Raw genomic sequence first — 17,819 nt, 5'->3', positions numbered from 1 at the left:
CAGAAGGTGGTTATTCTTATAAGCAAGTGTTTAACTGTGACGAAACTCCAATTTATTAGAAAAAATTGCTGAGTAAGACATTTATTTCGAAAGAAGAAAAGCAGGCTAAGGGACACAAGGCATCGAAGGACAGGTTTACCCTAATGCCTATTATTAACGCCACTGGCGATGCTGTCCTTAAGCCTCTACTAGTGTACCATTCAGAAAATCCGAGGGCACTTAAAGGCGTTGATAAGAAAACACTTCCCGTTGTGTTCCGTTCAGATCCAAGCAGTTGGAACACCCAAGTGCTTTTTTCTGAGTACATGAGCAGATACGTTAGTCCTTTTGTTGAAAAATAATGTAGAGAAAATAACCTTGATAATAGGTGTCTTGCGATTGTCGATAATTGTGCTGCTCATCCGCCTGGCATTACCGAGTATGGCGGTAACATTCGTGTTGCGTTCTTACCGCCGAATACGACATCGTTGCTGTAGCCGTGTGACCAAGGCCTAACAGCCACAATTAAGGCTTACTATATGCAAAATGTGATGCGTTTTATTATAAGTGCTATTGCCAGAAAGGGCAACTCCGAAGCATCTTTGCGAGAGATCTGGAAAGACTACAATATAAAACTGGCAATCGCCAACGTTGGAGATGCTCTCGATAGGCTAACAGTCTCGATGAGAAATGGCGTTTGGAGGAAACTATGTCCCGAAGCAGTGAACCATTTTAAAGGCTTCGAACCATCAACAATAAATACGACAATAGCGAGCTTGGCTGAGGAGGCTGGGTTTGTGGAAGTTGATGAAGATGACTTTGAGGAGGTTTTGGCATCCCATGACCAAGAATTGACAGATGAAGAGCTGATGCAATTGCAAGAGGAAAGGATAACAATCGAAACCAAACGCAGTAGCGAAAATGAAGTCGTCCAGGGACTGAACGTGAAGCAGTTGCGTGAGATTTTCGCTGCGATTGACAGCGCTGCAATGATTGCAGAAAAGTATGACTTTAATTTTGAAAGGGCACGTAGGTTTAGGGCAGGTTTGCAGATGTTTTGAGTGCTTACAAAGAACCATATGATAGAAAAATGCGCGAGGCTCAGCAGTCAAGTATACTGTCCTTTTTCAAGCCTTGCACATCAGCCACAGCAGACGACGAACCTCGACCTTCGATATCGTGGCAGGCAGACATAGAAGATGATGACCTGGCTACCCTATTGGAAACAGACTACGATGAGATGACACCCCAGTCTCCTCTACCTTCCACCACTCCAATTTCCGACGACTCAGCCTAACACACCATCCCAATTCCCGTAAGTGAAACTACACTGTACATACATTATTTCTACTTTATATAGGTTGTGTATCTTCGTGTTATTTAGTATGATTTGTTATTTGGTATGATTTGGCAGCCTCGTTGCTTAAAGGGTACTGGAGAGTGCTTCCACCGACAGCGCCTGCGCTGACAGTGCTTCCGCCGAGAGCGCATGCGTGAGATTTTCGCTGTGCTAGACTGTGCTTCAATGACTGCAAAGAGTATTTCTACTTTATATGGGCTGCGTATTTTTGTGTTATTTAGCATGATTTGTTATTTTGTACGATTTGGCAGCCTCGTAGCTTAAAGGTTACTGGAGGGAGTGCTCCTGCCGAGAGCGCATGCGTGAGATTTTCGCTGTGCTAGACAGTGCTTCAATGATTGCAAAACGTATTTCTACTTTATATAGGCTGTGTATTTATCATATCATTCCTGCTTTTACTATATGTTACTATTATTTTAGGTTTTATGTGTTATTTGGCATGATTTGGTAGGTTAGTTTCTGGGTCTGGAAACGCTCAAAAATTTTTCCCATATTAATAAATGGTAATTGCTTCTTCACTTTACGACATTTCGGCTTACGAACCGTTCCATTGGAACGCTCTACCTTCAGATGGCGGGGGAAACCTGTAATCATTTCAGTATCCTGATGGTATCATGTCTCACTAAGTAGTTTTGCTGGTGGCCAGCCTACTAGAAGAAGTTGCATCAACTGGCAAAAGAGTCATGGAATGGTCCAGAAAGTGATTGATAGGCAATATCAGCTAGAAATCAGATGCAAAAAGAGAATTTAACCTGAATTAGTGTTGGACGTGAGCTTCTTTAGAAAAAAAATCCAGAACATTATTGAATTGTGCTATAAGATACAATAAGGGTATTCTAAGCACTTCACCCAAATCCAGTAGGCTAATTACATCTGGGTTCCATAAACAAAGTGCAATGAAGATTTATCAAAGTATGTATGTTACTATATACTACCTTGAGATTACTTTTGCAGGGATTTACAAGAAAAAGAAGTACAATAGAATTTTACAGAAAGCTATACATGAGTGGACAATGATTCACAAACACCAAGACAAATTATGCAAATAAAAATGCTAAGAACATAAGCTGCAATGAATCCTTGAAAGTGAGTCTGTAGATCATAGAATCAGAATAAAATTAACTACACTGGTTCAGGAGCCTGGTCGTTGTAGGGTAATAACTGTTTTTGAACCTGGTGATGAGGCTTTTCTGGTAGCAGCAAAAAAAGAGGACATGACGTGGATAGTGGGGATTTTTCATGACGGATGCTGCTTTATCGTGGCAGTGCTCCATGTAAATGTATTCAATGGTGGGGAGCGCTTCATCTGTGATGGACAAAATAATGAGACTAATAAGCAGTTATTAAGTCTGGAAATATTGGATGAGGGTAGAATATTGGTAAGATGGTAGAGGTAAGAGGGAAAGTTTAATTTTAGCAACAGGATCTTTTCTGTCACTACAAACTACAGACAATTAGTGCAGCAAAACACCTTCCAGCCACACTGAAGGGTCCATTTATTGTTTGAGATACGGTGTGGGTTTTCAACTCTTGATTTGATTTACTGAAATATTTACCCAAGACATTAAAGGAATGAAACCATTAGATAAACTGGAAAGATAGTAAGTTCCAGCTTCAGCAGAGCTGTTATTATGTGACAACCAATGCCATTTTTTCTATACAAAGGACACAGTAATCTCCTTCCTCCTGAATGACTTTTTATAGTCAGGCAAAATCTGCGGGGATTCCAAAGAAGCAATGCCAAATCCGTTTCACACTGCAAACAATAATCACACAGAATATATCACCCAGTCCTGAGGACACTTGAGCAGAGAGAGAACCCACAGCAGCTTACCTAAGGCAGCGTGTGTTGAGAGGCTGAGAACACTTCAATCCACTGAGCAAATACTCAATGTCATCTGTAAACTCTTGGTTTTCTCCAAATTCCACTACGTCATTGAAGTGCTTCACGTGCTGGACCACAGTGTACAGCTGAGATTAAAATAATAAAATAGAATAGCAGATTTTTATCAGTTAAATACAAGGTCTAGGTAACTTGTCACACCACGTCTCAGATATTAACCCACACAATTAACCTGAGGGAAGGCTCACAGCATGCAGCTTTCCCCTGACGCAAAAGGAAGGTACTTTTGGCATGGCAAAGGCAAGGAATCAGACAATACAGGGAGGTAATGTGAAGTCTTTGGGCCTTGTATATCTGTGCATGCAATGCCATGAAACATGGGAACTCAATACAAAAAAATTCTGTCTATTGAAGAACTCAGGGGATATGGGGACAAAGCAGGAAAACAACTGTTGTAGAAAATCAGCCATGATCTTGTTAAATTGTGGAGCAGGCTCAAGGAACTGGATAGCCTACTCACATTCCTATTTCTTATGTTCTTACCATGGCTGTGGAAACTCATCTCTGGAGGTTACAGAAATTAAAAATAACCTTCTGACTTAATAACATATTGTAACTAACAGGACAATTTTCACTCCAATTAGCTGGAAGCATACTTTCATCCTCAGATCCGTCAGCTATAAAGGGAAAGCAGTAAGCACGAAGAAATAGCTAGTCTAAATGGTCTACCCTAATTTTGGGACATTGAACCTATTTTCTTTTATACAGAAACAAATAACAGCCTACAGACTGCAAACTAGGATGCGGGAATTCCTAATGTGTTCTTTGAGCTCAGCAAAAACATGACGAACTTAATGGTCTCATTATTTGTTGTACATAAGGCCATTCAGTCCACATCAGTCCTTAAGCAGAGCAATCCCATCTCTGTACTCCTTTATTTTATTTGCTTTTTTAAATTTAGCGATACAGCGCGGAGTAGGCCTTTCTGGCCCTTCCAGCCATGCCACCCCAGCAACCTGACAAAACCGATTAACTCAAATCTAATCACAGACAATTTACAATGACAAATTAACCTACCCAGTAGGAAACCTGGGGACCTGAAGAAAACTCGGCATTCCACAGGAAGGACGTACAAACTCCTTACAGAACAGTGTCGCAATTGAACTCTGAACACTGGAAAACCCTGAACTGTTACAGCCCCGTGCTAACCTCCATGCTACCATGGTTCCTTCAACTTACAGCGGCATGCAAAAGTTTGGGCACCTCGGTCAAAATTTCTGTTACTGTGAATAGCTAAGCGAGTAAAAGATGAACTAATTTCCAAAAGACATAAAGTTAAAGATGACACATTTCTTTAATATTTTAAGAAAACTTTTTTATTTCCATCTTTTACAGTTTCAAAATAACAAAAAAGGAAAAGGACCCGAAGCAAAAGTTTGGGGACCGTGCATGGTCAGTACTTAGTAACACCCCCTTCGGCAAGTACCACAGCCTGTAAATGCTTTTTGTAGCCAGCTAAGAGTCCTTCAATTCTTGTTTGGGGGATTTTCACCCATTCTTCCTTGCAAAAGGCTTCCAGTGCTGTGAGAATCTTGGACCGTCTTGCATGCACTGCTCTTTTGAGGTCTATCCATAGGTTCTCGATGATGTTTAGGTCAGGGGACTGTGAGGGCCATGGCAAACTTTTTTCTCCAAACATACCTTTGCTCATTGCGGCCAAAAAGTTCTATTTTAACTTCATCAAGTCCACAGGACTTGTTTCCAAAATGCATCAGGCTTGTTTAGATGTTCCTTTGAACCTTTTGAATAGAACTTTTTGGCCGCAATGAGCAAAGGTATGTTTGGAGAAAAAAGGGTGCAGAATTTCATGAAAAGAACCCCTCTCCAACTGTTAAGCATGGGGGTGGATCGATCATGCTTTGGGCTTGTGATGCAGCCAGTGGCACGGGGAACATTTATTGGTAGAGGGAAGAATGAATTCAATTAAATACCAGCAAATTGTGGAAGCAAACATCACACCATCTGTAAAAAAGCTGAAGATGAAAAGAGGATGGCTTCTACAACAGGATAATGAACCTAAACACACCTCAAAATCCACAATGGACTACCTCAAGAGGCGCAAGCTGAAGGTTTTGCCATGGCCCTCACAGTTCCCTGACTTAAACATCATCGAGAATCTGTGGATAGACCTTAAAAGAGCAGTGCATGCAAGATAGCCCAATAATCTCACAGAACTAGAAGCCTTTTGCAAGGGAGAATGGGCGAAAAGCCCCCAAACAAGAATTGAAAGACTCTTAGTTGGCTACAGAAAGTGTTTACAAGCTGCGATACTTGCCAAAGGGGGTGTTACTAAGTACTGCCATGCAGGGTGCCCAAATTTTTGCTTCGGGCCCTTTTCCCTTTTTGTTATTTTGAAACTGTAAAAGATGGAAATAAAAAAGTTTTCTTGCTTAAAATATTAAAGAGATGTGTCATCTTTAACTTTACGCCTTTTGGAAATCAGTTCCTTTACTCGCTTAGCTATTCACAGTAACAGAAATTTTGACCAGGGGTGCCCAAACTTTTGCATGCCACTGTATTTGCTTACTTAAGTCCAACAAATGCCCTTTGATTCTTTTTGATCAGTGACCTACCTTAAGTGGTATTTTTTACAGGAGCCAATTAACCTATTGACATATCTTTGGAATGTGGGAGGAAAACAAGAGCTTCCAACTAAAACTAACAGAGTCATGGATAAAATGTACAAACTCGACACAGTTAACACCACAGGTCCATATCAAACCAGAGCTGTTTGAGCTGTGAAAAAGTAGCATTAATCGCTCCACCAAGGTGCCACACACTATGCCAAAAACTTTTCTTACTTCTGGGGGAACTGCATAGCTCTTTCTGCATCGTTGAAGGGGAAAGATGATTTTGAATCCAACATGTTTTGGATAATTCTGTTAATATGGTGATGAAAACCGCATCAAGATATTAAAATTTATGAATCATGGCAACATCTGTGGTATTTTAGTATTGCTAAAAGAAAAGTTTGTGCAAACATTCAATGACTACAAGCTTTCCAGAAAACCCTGCCAACCTCCAAGTATGATTTTGTCAGCAAAATTAAATTAACCAAATACCTCTTTATCCTCCTTCCTACATTTCAGTGCAGTCACAATGTCTTGGTATGGTTGGGTTGGTATTGTTACAGTTTTGATCACACGGGGAGGAGGAGGAGGGGCTTTGAAGACACCTTCATCTTTCTGAGCAGTTTCCTTTGTGGTGGCTATGACCTATGAGCAAAATACAAAAAAATAATCAGTTTAAGGACAAAGTTGCTGACAAAATGGCTGCAATCAGAAAGCCTGAATTACCATTGCATGTTACCCAACAGTTATGCAACTGGTCTCAAACTGTTGTAAGTAGTGGTAAGTGTCAAATCATACACAAGATGAAACTGAAAACCAACAGCAACTGCCAGAAAAAGGAAGATGAAATTAAATATAGAGCACAATAAATCCTCTCATAGGCATATTCTCATACTTCAACTTGAATTTTCATGTTATTTCACACTTCATTATGAAATGAATAAGCTACTGTCTATCCAAACACTGCTAATTCCCAGAGTAATCATATGCCCCCCATTTTCCCCTTGTAATCTAGTCTCTCTCATTTAGCCATCAATTTTTTTCACTCCCTTCCCAATTCCCCTACCACTCGTCTATACACTAGCGCAAAGGTTCCCAACCTTTTTTTGGAGCCTTACCATTTACCGAGTGGTTGGTGGAGCCCAGGTTGGGAACCCCTGTGCTAGAGGATAATTTTTAGTACCCAGATGACATGCCAGCTGGCATGACCTTGCAACAAGGGAGCACTTTATTTTTGGTCATTGGGATCCCTGTCAGCCTCCTTCTTCAGGCACTGGTATATTTGCATTCTGCAAGCTCCAGACTGAACCCTGTTCTGTCACTGGAGCTGCAAGGCTGGAGCAGTATCTACTATGCAGTATCCTTTCCTCTCCTCCTCCTGCACTATACACAAGACTTAATCAGGATGCAGGGAAATCATGTAAGGCATTAAGGAGCCTGATTATGAATAGAAATGTCATATGTTTGGATTTGGACACACTTCTTTGGGTTACTGTTCGCCTAATTGAGATGTTGAGCATCAAAGCCCAGGATGTGGCCATCATCCTACTTCACCTAATTAGTAATTGAAAGTAATTAATACCCTGGAACAGTGCATTATAAACAAATTTATAAGTATGCTTGCTGCCTTGAGAAACATGCTTTCAAATGAAGTAATGGCTATGTGCCAGTAATAAGACCACAATTTAGTAGCAAACTCCATACAGCAGGAACTACTATTACACTAAAATGGTGTTTGCTGATATGTACTGTAGTGGGTTTTGAGATCAGTAAAAATATGCTTTGAGGTCTATTTTTAAAAATTTACTGGCTAATTTGGTGTCACGATTTCTTTAAATAGTTATTTCCTTTGTGAAATGTCATTATACCAAAGCTAGGAGCTCATGAAGCAACATATAATGATTCAAGACAGGAGCAGCAGCAAGCTGGTGATACAACTTGCAATTCAAGAAGACATAAAGAAATCAAGAAACATGGATTGAATTCAGGGAACCGGTGCTGAGGTAAAAAATCAGGGATGTTGTTGGCAAATGGTGAGCAGATATAAGGGGCCAAATATCCCACTGCCACTGGCTACTTCGGGTGCTCTCCTGAAACCATGCAAATAGAAAGTGGAACTGCTCCTTGGTGAGGAATACTGAATGGAGATGTGGAAGAATGATGCAGCCGGACTAGCATTAAATTAAACACAGGCACCAAGGATAGTGATTTCAATATTGGAGAGCTCAAGAAAATGTAATCACTGGGAGTATGACACTTTCAGCTTGCTTTACCATGCATCAAGGTCACACTCAATGCCATTTCCTGACACTGTCACCAAGTACCTCCCTTAATATCCAGATATTTGAACAAACTCAATAACAGCTTTCTGAGAACAGTAGGTTCATATAAATTTGCCATTCCCAGAGAAGAATATTCTCTTCAACCCAATTCTGAACAGTCTATCCCTCATTCCAAGACTGAGCCCCAGTTATAGACTCCCCAGTCAGAGGAAATATTCTCCCTGCGTCTAACCTGTTGAGTCCAGTGGGACTAGTTGATGAGATCACATCTCCCTCATTCAAATAAAGAGGAAGGAAACAGATCTGATGAGTCAGACTGGATTCATAATCCAGACGCCTAGACTAGCTGTGTAAATTCAACTCATAAAAATGGAATTCAGAACAACAATAATTAGATTTATTTGCCATACATACATCGAAGCAGTGAAATGCAACATTTTGCGTCAAAGCAATCAGTGAGGATTGCGCTGGGCTGTCCGCAAGCATAACACTTCTAGCACCAACATAGCATGCCCACAACTCACTAACCCCAACGGTATATCTTTGTGGAAGGAAACGGGAGCACTGCGAGGAAACGCATACAGTCACAGGGAGAACAGTAAGTGGTAGGAATTGAATTCCACTGGTGACTGCTGGTTCCGTAAAGTGATGTGCTAACTGCTGAGCTATTGCGCTGCCCTGTAACAATTAGCTTTAGTAATGACAAACCTTAAAACCAAGGATTGACGCAAACCATTTAATCAAAATCATTTGACCTGCTAACGTCTTTCAGGAGGAGGGAGTCTGCCATCCTCATATCCAGACCAACTCCAGATACACCAAACTAGTTGGCTCTTAAATGCCCTCTGAAATAGTATAAAAAGCCACTCAACCGTAGGAGGCTCATCATCACCTTCTGAATTTGTAAAGGCATCAAAGGTTATGGGGAAAAGGCAAGAGAATGGGTTAAGAGGGAAAATAAATCAGCCATGATTGAATTGTGGCGCAGATCGATGGGCCAAATGGCCCAATTCTGCTCTTATGTCTCATGGGCCATAAGTACCAGCTTTGCCACTGATGACTAGATGCTAAAAACAAAAAATTATTCAATTATTCAATGGATGGATAATGTGGAACATACTGTCTGGACTCTGCAACAATACTGAAGAGTACCCATCACCCAGCTGTAGTTCAAAGCAGTAGTTTACCACTTCCTTCCAATTAAGTACAAGTAATAGATGTCTTGACCAGCTGGGAGTGCAGCGACATCAGCGCCAGAGTCCGGAGTGAAGGATCCCAAGTTCAAATCCAGGCACGCTTTCCATCCGTGCTGGGTTGAGTGTCGAGCTTGCAACTCGGCCTCGTAAAAAAAAACTGCACTGAGAGAAGGACGTGGGGACCACTCACCAAATCTTTCCTCCAAGACAACCACTTGAAAAGTGGTCGCCGAGGCTCTGGCAGAATATGGCACACACAAAACAAAAACAGATGCCTACCTTGACAGTATACCCTCATCTGCAAACTCGAACAAGGTATAACTAAAATTAACTTCCTCAAAAGTATCAAAATAAATATCTGCCTAGGAATGAGATTGAAATAGCCCAGAAAGATAGCCAAGCTGAAATTCAAATTCAGTGTTAAGTTGAGCAATGGGAAGTCAGGTGGGTAGTTAACCGTAATTCAGTTCCAAGTAGGTCAGTGGCTGGATGTTAATCAGGTACTCTGCAGTTGGGACTGACAGAGGTCTACCTTTATAAAGTACAAGCTGTAAAAGTATGGGCTGAAGACCTGGAGTGAGCAGGCAGCAGTGAAAGAGTAAGAACTGTTAATATAAGTATGGGGAAGGCCAAGTCCTGTAGATGTTGATGAACTGAAGAAATATGACACTCTGAAAATAATCTGTTAACAGAGGCAGAGGGCTGATATTTCAGACTGATGACTTTCCGCCTCCTGATCATAACTTTTGTTTTTCAAAATTACTGCTTGGACCTGCTGAGTATTTTCTACTCATTTTCTACTTTTATTTTAGAAAACTAGCAAGGATTGCAATTCAATGTTGACAGAAGGGATAAAAATAAAATGAGGTATAATCTTAGGGTAAATAGTCAAAAGTTGCTAATGCAGGAAGGGACAGTGATTTCCTCTCTGTTAGATGTATGTGATGCACATTTCAAAGCTAAGCACCATCAAACCCGATTCCATTTGGGAAAAAACATCCATGAGACTGTCAGCAATTCAGTGTTAGGATTTAAGGAATGAGTGAATATAGAATGCAATATTGGGTAGTTGAAAGCAGATCAAAGGTAAAATGACAGAGTAAGAGAGGAAAATAACTTTATTTTAGAGTTGAAGAATTCTCTTCCTGGGTTAGAAGGTGAAGCAGAAACTATACCACTGTTCAAAAATAGATTGGAGAAGTGAACTGAAGAAATGGACAAAGGATATATCAATGATGCCTGGGAAGAAGGTAAGTGTCATGGATTGTTTGGGTTAAGCAATATTTCTTTTGCACTGAAACTATATAAAAACTAGTTGGAGTTTGGTGACACAGAAGAAAGCAGATTTTGCCAAATAAGTGGAAAGGACAAGCCAAAGCATGATTATCTCTTTAGAAAGAGTGCACCAGAAGGCTACGGCACAGATAAAAATGGAGAAAATTGCAGTAAAGAGTCAGAGACATTTGGACAGCTTTTCAGTGGTTACACATGAATTGTTGATACAGGAGTAATGCACCGAGTACAAGATGTGTAATTCTTACACATGGAGACCAGCACCAGAGTTTAGCTTTTAAAAGTTCTCCAGCACCATCTGTAGAGGGCAGCTGTGTTTATCAAGAAAGTCACTTGATATTCAGGCAGGTTGACATTTCTGCACGTGCCAATAATGGCCACAGGCAATGAAGACTACTCACCGGTGTTGTCTGAGACTGTACCAGTGGCTGCTTACTTGCGACGCTCCCTGTGCTATTGTGAGATTGTAACAGTGTTGAAGGGAGCTCCTCTGCCTCGGGCTGATTCCAGTGTCTGGCATTATACACAGCTTTAGTAGGAGACTGCAGAAAACAGAAAAACACACTGTTAGAAAATACAGCTTCTAATTTTAATTGCACATTAAATCAGGGTAATATGCATTATAGTATCCACCTACTCATTCATTCCCAGTCACTTTAATCCTATTTAAATCCTCAAAGTAACTTCTCCAACTTGCATTAGCCACAACAAAGTAAATTAACAAAAGAAAACAGACTGGAAAGATCTGAACCACAAATGAAAAGTGGCAATAGGGCCAAAATTCACCTGACCGTGCAGTTATTCTATCTTCAATGCAGAGTCTACACATATGGATAAGTAAGCAAGCAGGTGACACAGTATTTCCCCAGTAGACTGGGAACACAATATCACTGTTTCAATTCTGAACTAGTGTGAAAATACCAACTACCCTCAAAACCAAAAGCAAAAGCCTGGTTTTCAGGAGGCAAAAAAGGAGCTGGTGAGAAGGTACTGTAGGTCAGAAAGGTTTACCTTTAAAACAAATAAAGACATCCAGTTCACTACTTTTTCAACAATGTACGCAAATTTAGTTCAAAGCCAAAGTGTAATACAAATTACTGCTTTGAACTGAGGTTCAAACAAAATAAATGCATGAATTTATAAAGGAACACAGTAATGATATCTTACTGCAATCACAGTGAGCCTTGGTGAACACAAATACGAATAGCAAATCAAAGATAATTGGTCCCTAAGCCTACTCTGTCACTCAATAAGATTAAGGCTGATCCAAAATTAGCCTCAATGCCATTTTCCTGCTCCCTCCTCATACTCCCTTCTTGCAAGGTTTTAAATCTCTACCTTGAATACTTAATGACCCCATCGCACAGCTCTGGGATAGAGAATTCTAAAGAGTCACCGCCCTAAGAGACCCCTTATTGTGAAATTATGTACTCTAGTTCTAGTTACCCGCACTAGATAAAAAATCCTCTCAGCATCCAGCTTGTCAAACCCCAACAAAATCTTCTACCAGTAAAATCACTTGTCATTCTAACTTCACTGGACAGGCCCAGTCCACTCAAAACCCCCTTCAACATTATTCTCTATTCCCAGGAATCAACTGAGTGAACCTTTGGTGTACTACCTCCAAAAGAAGTACAGCCTTCTTTAAACACAGGAAACAAAACTGCACATAACACTTCATTCAAAAGAGATAGATCAATTGACTTCTGGATGTGAAAATAATGATCTGAGCAAGTAGAGATTGTGCAGGAAAATGGAATTCAGCTAGATCATCACAATGAAAGGCCAGATGGCCTACTACTCCTAATCCCCAGTTACAATGTGTTTGAAAGCGAGCAGTCCACGTTAGTTTGCTCCCAAATGCAATTTGCACCGAAACAAGTGCATTAAATGCCAGAGTAGATGGCACATTAAGATTACTGAGAAACTCAGAGCTCAAGTCGCCTTCAACTCCAGAGTCACCTGAGATACTAAAGCAAGCCTGAGGTCAGCGCACAAGCCAGACAGAAAGCAATGCTTGCAGGACTCTTGGGTACATAACAGGGGCATGTGATTTAAAAAACAAGTGAGGAGGGAAAAGATGAAGCTATATCCACCATTCATATCCACTGTTCCTATCCACCATTCATTCAGAAATGGTCTACATTAAACCTGTACAGCAGTGCTTCACAGCTGTCTGAACCCTCACTCCCAATTCCCAACTTCCTTGATTTCGTTCTAATCCACCTGCAGAGCTTGTGCCAAGCACTATTTGCATTTTGAAAATCTGCTTTGAATTTAATCCTTTTTTGGATTTGTACAATGAAATTCAGGCTTTCTGCATTATGCAGGTCCAGAGGGATGCTACAGATCTTAAAAACTGGAGTTTTACTTCAAGAAAGTTCCACAGCAATCTGGTGTTTATATCAATACTATTCTTCCAAAATTCCATTCTAACACCAAATGAACTCTCCACCAGCAAATGTGCAAGAAGCTCCACCACTCTTACAGATAGTTCAAGCAAATTATAAAAGCTGATAATTCAAATGCAGCTGAACTCGTGGTAGGAATGACAAAAACCTGGAGAAAATGTCCACACAAATACAGGATCCAACAACTAAAACACCTGCCTTCACCTATCACCTTCTAGCTAGTCTCCTTCTCCTTCCCTTTCCCCCATTTTTTTGTTATGTCGTCTTCCCCTTTCCTTTCCGGTCCTGAGACAGGGTCTCGGCCTGAAACATCAACTGTTTATTTATTTCCATGGATCCTGCCTGACCTCCTGAGTTCCTCCAGCATTTTGTGTGTGTTGAGCTGGAACAGTTGCCCTACAAAGCTATGGTCAGGCAGAACCCAATTAAAGTGCTAGGCTACAGCTTTATCACATAACACATTGTTTCACTGACGTGCTTAAAGTAATTGCAAAAGGGATTAAGGATAGATTGCTCATGATTAAACTGACAGGTGAAGATGTGTTGAGAATATGTGCTAACCTATTAAAATCAATCCTATGGCAAAATATGATGCAGAATGCAGAAAATTTGAATGCGATAGATTGATTTAGGTGCACAGTGTACATAAAATTAAGGCCTTTAGAAGGATTAAAAATCATTTTAAACCCAAACGAAGTGTTGCGCCATCTCAGAAGGACTGGAATGTGTTAGCTGGATAAAGTTCTGGCTCTCCAAAGTAAACACTGGCCTTCATAGATGTAGGCGATTTGTCAGACTCAGATACAACAAAATTATGGGGCTAAAAAGGTTAAAACTGTGACGACTAGATATCAACACAACACAAGGTTTGTATTCCTAAATGCGGAAGATTAGAGGTTGATTTAATGAAAAATTTCAAAATTGCAAATGGTAGATTTTTGTTGGGTATGGGATTTAAGGATTACAGCATCAAGGCAGATTAATTAAGTTAAGATAGAGATGAGTCATGATCTAATAAATTTTTGGAGTAGGCTTGAAAGGCTGAATAGTATCATCTATGGGGTAAAAGAGAAAACATTAATTCCTTTCAACTTAAAATAAAACTAATAGGTAGAATTCAACTGAAAATTATATTTTATTATAGAATACAAGTTGCAATCATTCAATTCATCATCCTATTTCTTGAGTTTGCTAATTTGAAATCAGGTTTAATTTCCCTTAGAATGTCATTTTTTTAAAATTTCAAAACTAGATTTTATTTATTTCAGAACATAGAAGGGAAAACTGTTCGGGGGGAAAAAACATACATTTTAAGTCGATAATTCAGTAGTGCAATTGTTTCAAAAAAACACAAACCTAGCAATATGGCACTCATGTGGACTCCTGGGTGACAGGCCTTACACTATTCGAGCACTTCCCCACCTCAATTTGCCCCTCCAATTACATTAGCAGGAAGACTGTGGCCTTAGCATTGTCTGCACCAAGATTCAGTAGACCCCTCAGTCAAAACTGTGCCAGTCTGCAGCATTCTCTCACAGACATCTCACTGCACTGGAAGATTAACAAGTTTTGGGCAGTCCAAAGGGTGTTTTTTACTGAGTTGATGACCTACGAGCTGCACATTATATCAATCTTTGAGTGTCTCTTTCGGAATAGCCCGCAGATCAGAGAGCGCTCTGATAAACTAGGATACAGATCCTGGCATTGACTTCCAAAGCCTCTTGGTAAATCCACAGTCTGCAAAGAGGTGGGAAATCATCTCTTCCAATACAACCATTTCAAGGGCAGTGCAGTTGGGTTGGATCAATCATCTGTAGAGGAAGGCTCTGATTGGGAAAGTCCCTCTCACCACCAGCCAAGCAAAGTCTTGTTGTTTGTTGATCAGCTCTGGCGATGAGGTGTTCTGCCAAATGGTTTGGATTGCTTACTCAGGGAATAAACCCAGAGAATCCAAAGTAACCCTGTCCTGCAGTACGTTCCGTGCTGACTGTTGCCTGATGGATTTGTGATCAAAGGTGTTTACTTGGAAGTACACTCCGCAAAGGACGGGTGGTGTGACAATATCAGTAGACTGGGCCATTGCACTGTAAAAGGAACAGGCCTGTCTTCAGCAACACCAGTGACATGTAGCAGCATCTGGTGATCATACTTTGTGTCCACACACTGCCTGATGCAGCCACATGAAGGTGGCCATAAGGACGACAGTAACACTGGGTACAATTTTTTGACTCCATTCTTTGGGTATTTATGCAGTGTCACCCATCAGACATACTTCATTATTGGGCCCACAGATAAACTGGATGACATCCTGAATGATTACCGAGGTAGAGGTGGGAGGAACAGGCCACACCTGTGCCAAGTACAGCAGCTCTGAGAGAATACTGTACCTGATAACCAATGTTTTTTCCAGTCATTGACAAAGAGCACCATTTCCACAGAACCCATTTTTATGTGACCTTCACAATCCACTCCAGCTAATTCTTGCCATACATCTCCACCCCTCTGAACCAGATCCCCCGGCACCTTCATGCAGTCAGATTGACAGAGAAGGAGACATTGGAGTGGTTGGGCCAGTTACCAAACAGCAGTTTTGCTTTTCCTGAGGTTGACTCTAAACCCTGATGCCAACTCAAATTGGTCACAGATGTAGATCAATCCGTGAACTAACCATGGATACAAATAAAAGATAACAACATCATCCATGTATGGGGAGCCTCCACTGCCTGGCAATATCACTATTCTTATAGTCTTGCCCTTCCTGATGGATTTGTTAAAGGGTTCAATGCAACACACAAACAAACCTTGTAAGAGTCCACAACTCTGCCTTCACTTCAGACTTGATGGGAAGACTCTAATTCAAACTGCACTACAGATATCTGTGTAGAGTAGTTGGATCTAATTTCTGATTCCCTCCTCAAACCCCTTTCCATCATGTACACTCAGGTTTCTCTTATACCTGTGGCCAATTACTGTGTTTGTGGGACTTCGCTGCTGTAGCTCACCCCTTTCAAGGTTTGACATGTTGTGCATTCAGAGATGCTCTTCTGCACACCACTGTTGTAAAGCATCGTATTTGAGACCCCATTGGCTTCCTGTCAGATTGAACCAGTCTGGCCTTCTCCTCTGACCTCTCTCATTAACAAGGCAGTTTCACAGAACTGCCACTCACTGGATTTTTTTTTGTTTCTTGCACCATTTTCTGTAAACCTGTCTGAAAATCCCAGGGGATCAACAGGTTTTGATATGCTCAAACCATCTCACCTGGCACCAAAGTCACTCACATCACGTCTTCCCCATTCTGATGTTTGGTCTGAACAACTGAACCTTATGACTATGCTTTTATGCATTGAGTTGCTGCCACATTATTGGCTGATTATATATTTGCATTAACAAGCAGATGTATTTAATGAAGAGTTCACTGAGTATATGTCTGTAATATCCCATCGAAGGACTTCTCCAAGTAGGCATCCATCCTTCTGTTCTACAGGAAGGCATCCCAGAGCAATGCAAGGTTGTCAAAAATCTTCCTGCCATGTACAGCACAGGTTCAGTTGGGGTGGATTGCCTGTCCCAGAGCAAGCTAGACCTGCCTGGACAGGATCTTATATTCTATATTTAAAAGCCTCCAATTCCTGATATCCTCCTCCTCCCCTTCTGCTTGTTGATAAAAGTAACAATGCCCTTTGTCATGCAGTCTGACACGTGGTGCCAGCCAGAAGTACACTTCTACCATCTCTAGGCCCATTCAATCTCAGAGCTGTATACAGCTCTGCTGATACTGTTGCTTCTGGCTATTTTATTTGTATTAAGGAAACAGATGGCCAGTCAGTTCCTCCAGGGCTAATCCTGACTCTCCCACTTACCGCCATATACCACCACAATGAAAGAGGAGAGAAAATGTTGGGAGGCCGTGTCGTCTGTGGTCTTACTGCAATAAAGCTGATGTAAAAGGATCTGCAGGTGGTCTGTGAGCTTGTTACTGAGCCATTGGATCATAGAGCTTCCACTGTGAACCTTCTGTAAGATGCAACATGAGCACATCTCATCCTGCTCCACAAAGCAGACTCTGGATCTGATAATAACATTGGAGGATACGGAGGCAAAGAGTGCAGTTTGACAAATTCCTCATCTCTATCATTCCTCATTAGATAGGAGAGTTCTTCTCTCCTATCTAATCCCACTCCTGACTACAGATAAGGTTTATGCATGGTTGGTCTAGAGTAAGCACAAATCCTCTGATTGTTTTGTTTTCTGAACATGAGGAGGAAGAACCTCTTAATGTTCACTTTGGTTGCTTCCCATCAGTGATAAGTCAAATCTGTTTTTATTGCCTGTTTAATGAGCTCGCAGCATGGTGTGAGAAAATTCTCTTTTACCAATCACAATTAATCTGTTCCTTCTATTACAAATCATACTTCAGAAACAACTTTTCAAGCACCCTCTCAAAACCATTGAAACACCTTTACTGAATCTCTTTAATTTCTCTGGTCCAAGGAAAATACTGCCAATATCTAGATCTCCCAGGTAAATGAAGTCTACTGTCATCCTGATAAGTATTCTCAATTACTTCTCCAAAAATTTGATGAACTTCCAAAGGTGCAATATTGAGAATTTAATAACAATTCAGCCGAGGCCACACTGCTTTTAGAACCGCATGCTTTGATGCTCTATTGCTTCACTCATGGAGGAAACAGACTTTGCATTCTTGGCAGACTTCTTTAGCATAGTTATTAATTCTCAGGATCATTGTACTTTTTCACAATTTTAGTATATTTTAGGTATTGCCTCACCATTTGTCTTTGTCCACTAATATGCAAGTTATAAT

At 40.8% G+C, this 17,819-nt stretch overlaps 1 protein-coding gene across 2 annotated transcripts in view; it reads right to left on the bottom strand.

The window, feature by feature from the left end:
* Window positions 1-17,819, bottom strand: part of LOC140212077 (wings apart-like protein homolog) — a 187,237-nt gene that overhangs the window by 69,251 nt on the left and 100,167 nt on the right. For both annotated transcript variants that reach the window (XM_072282570.1, XM_072282569.1), the window contains 3 exons: window positions 10,985-11,125; window positions 6,305-6,457; window positions 3,174-3,310 (listed from right to left, as the gene is read on the bottom strand). In XM_072282570.1, the coding sequence (XP_072138671.1) occupies window positions 3,174-3,310; window positions 6,305-6,457; window positions 10,985-11,125 (431 nt within the window). The remainder of the gene's footprint in view (window positions 1-3,173; window positions 3,311-6,304; window positions 6,458-10,984; window positions 11,126-17,819) is intronic.

The sequence above is a fragment of the Mobula birostris genome, chromosome 18, assembly GCF_030028105.1.
Source record: "Mobula birostris isolate sMobBir1 chromosome 18, sMobBir1.hap1, whole genome shotgun sequence".
NCBI classification, from domain to species: Eukaryota; Metazoa; Chordata; class Chondrichthyes; order Myliobatiformes; family Myliobatidae; genus Mobula; species Mobula birostris.
Note: the sequence above shows the minus strand (reverse complement) of the source record. Positions and strands in the feature narration are given on the sequence as shown.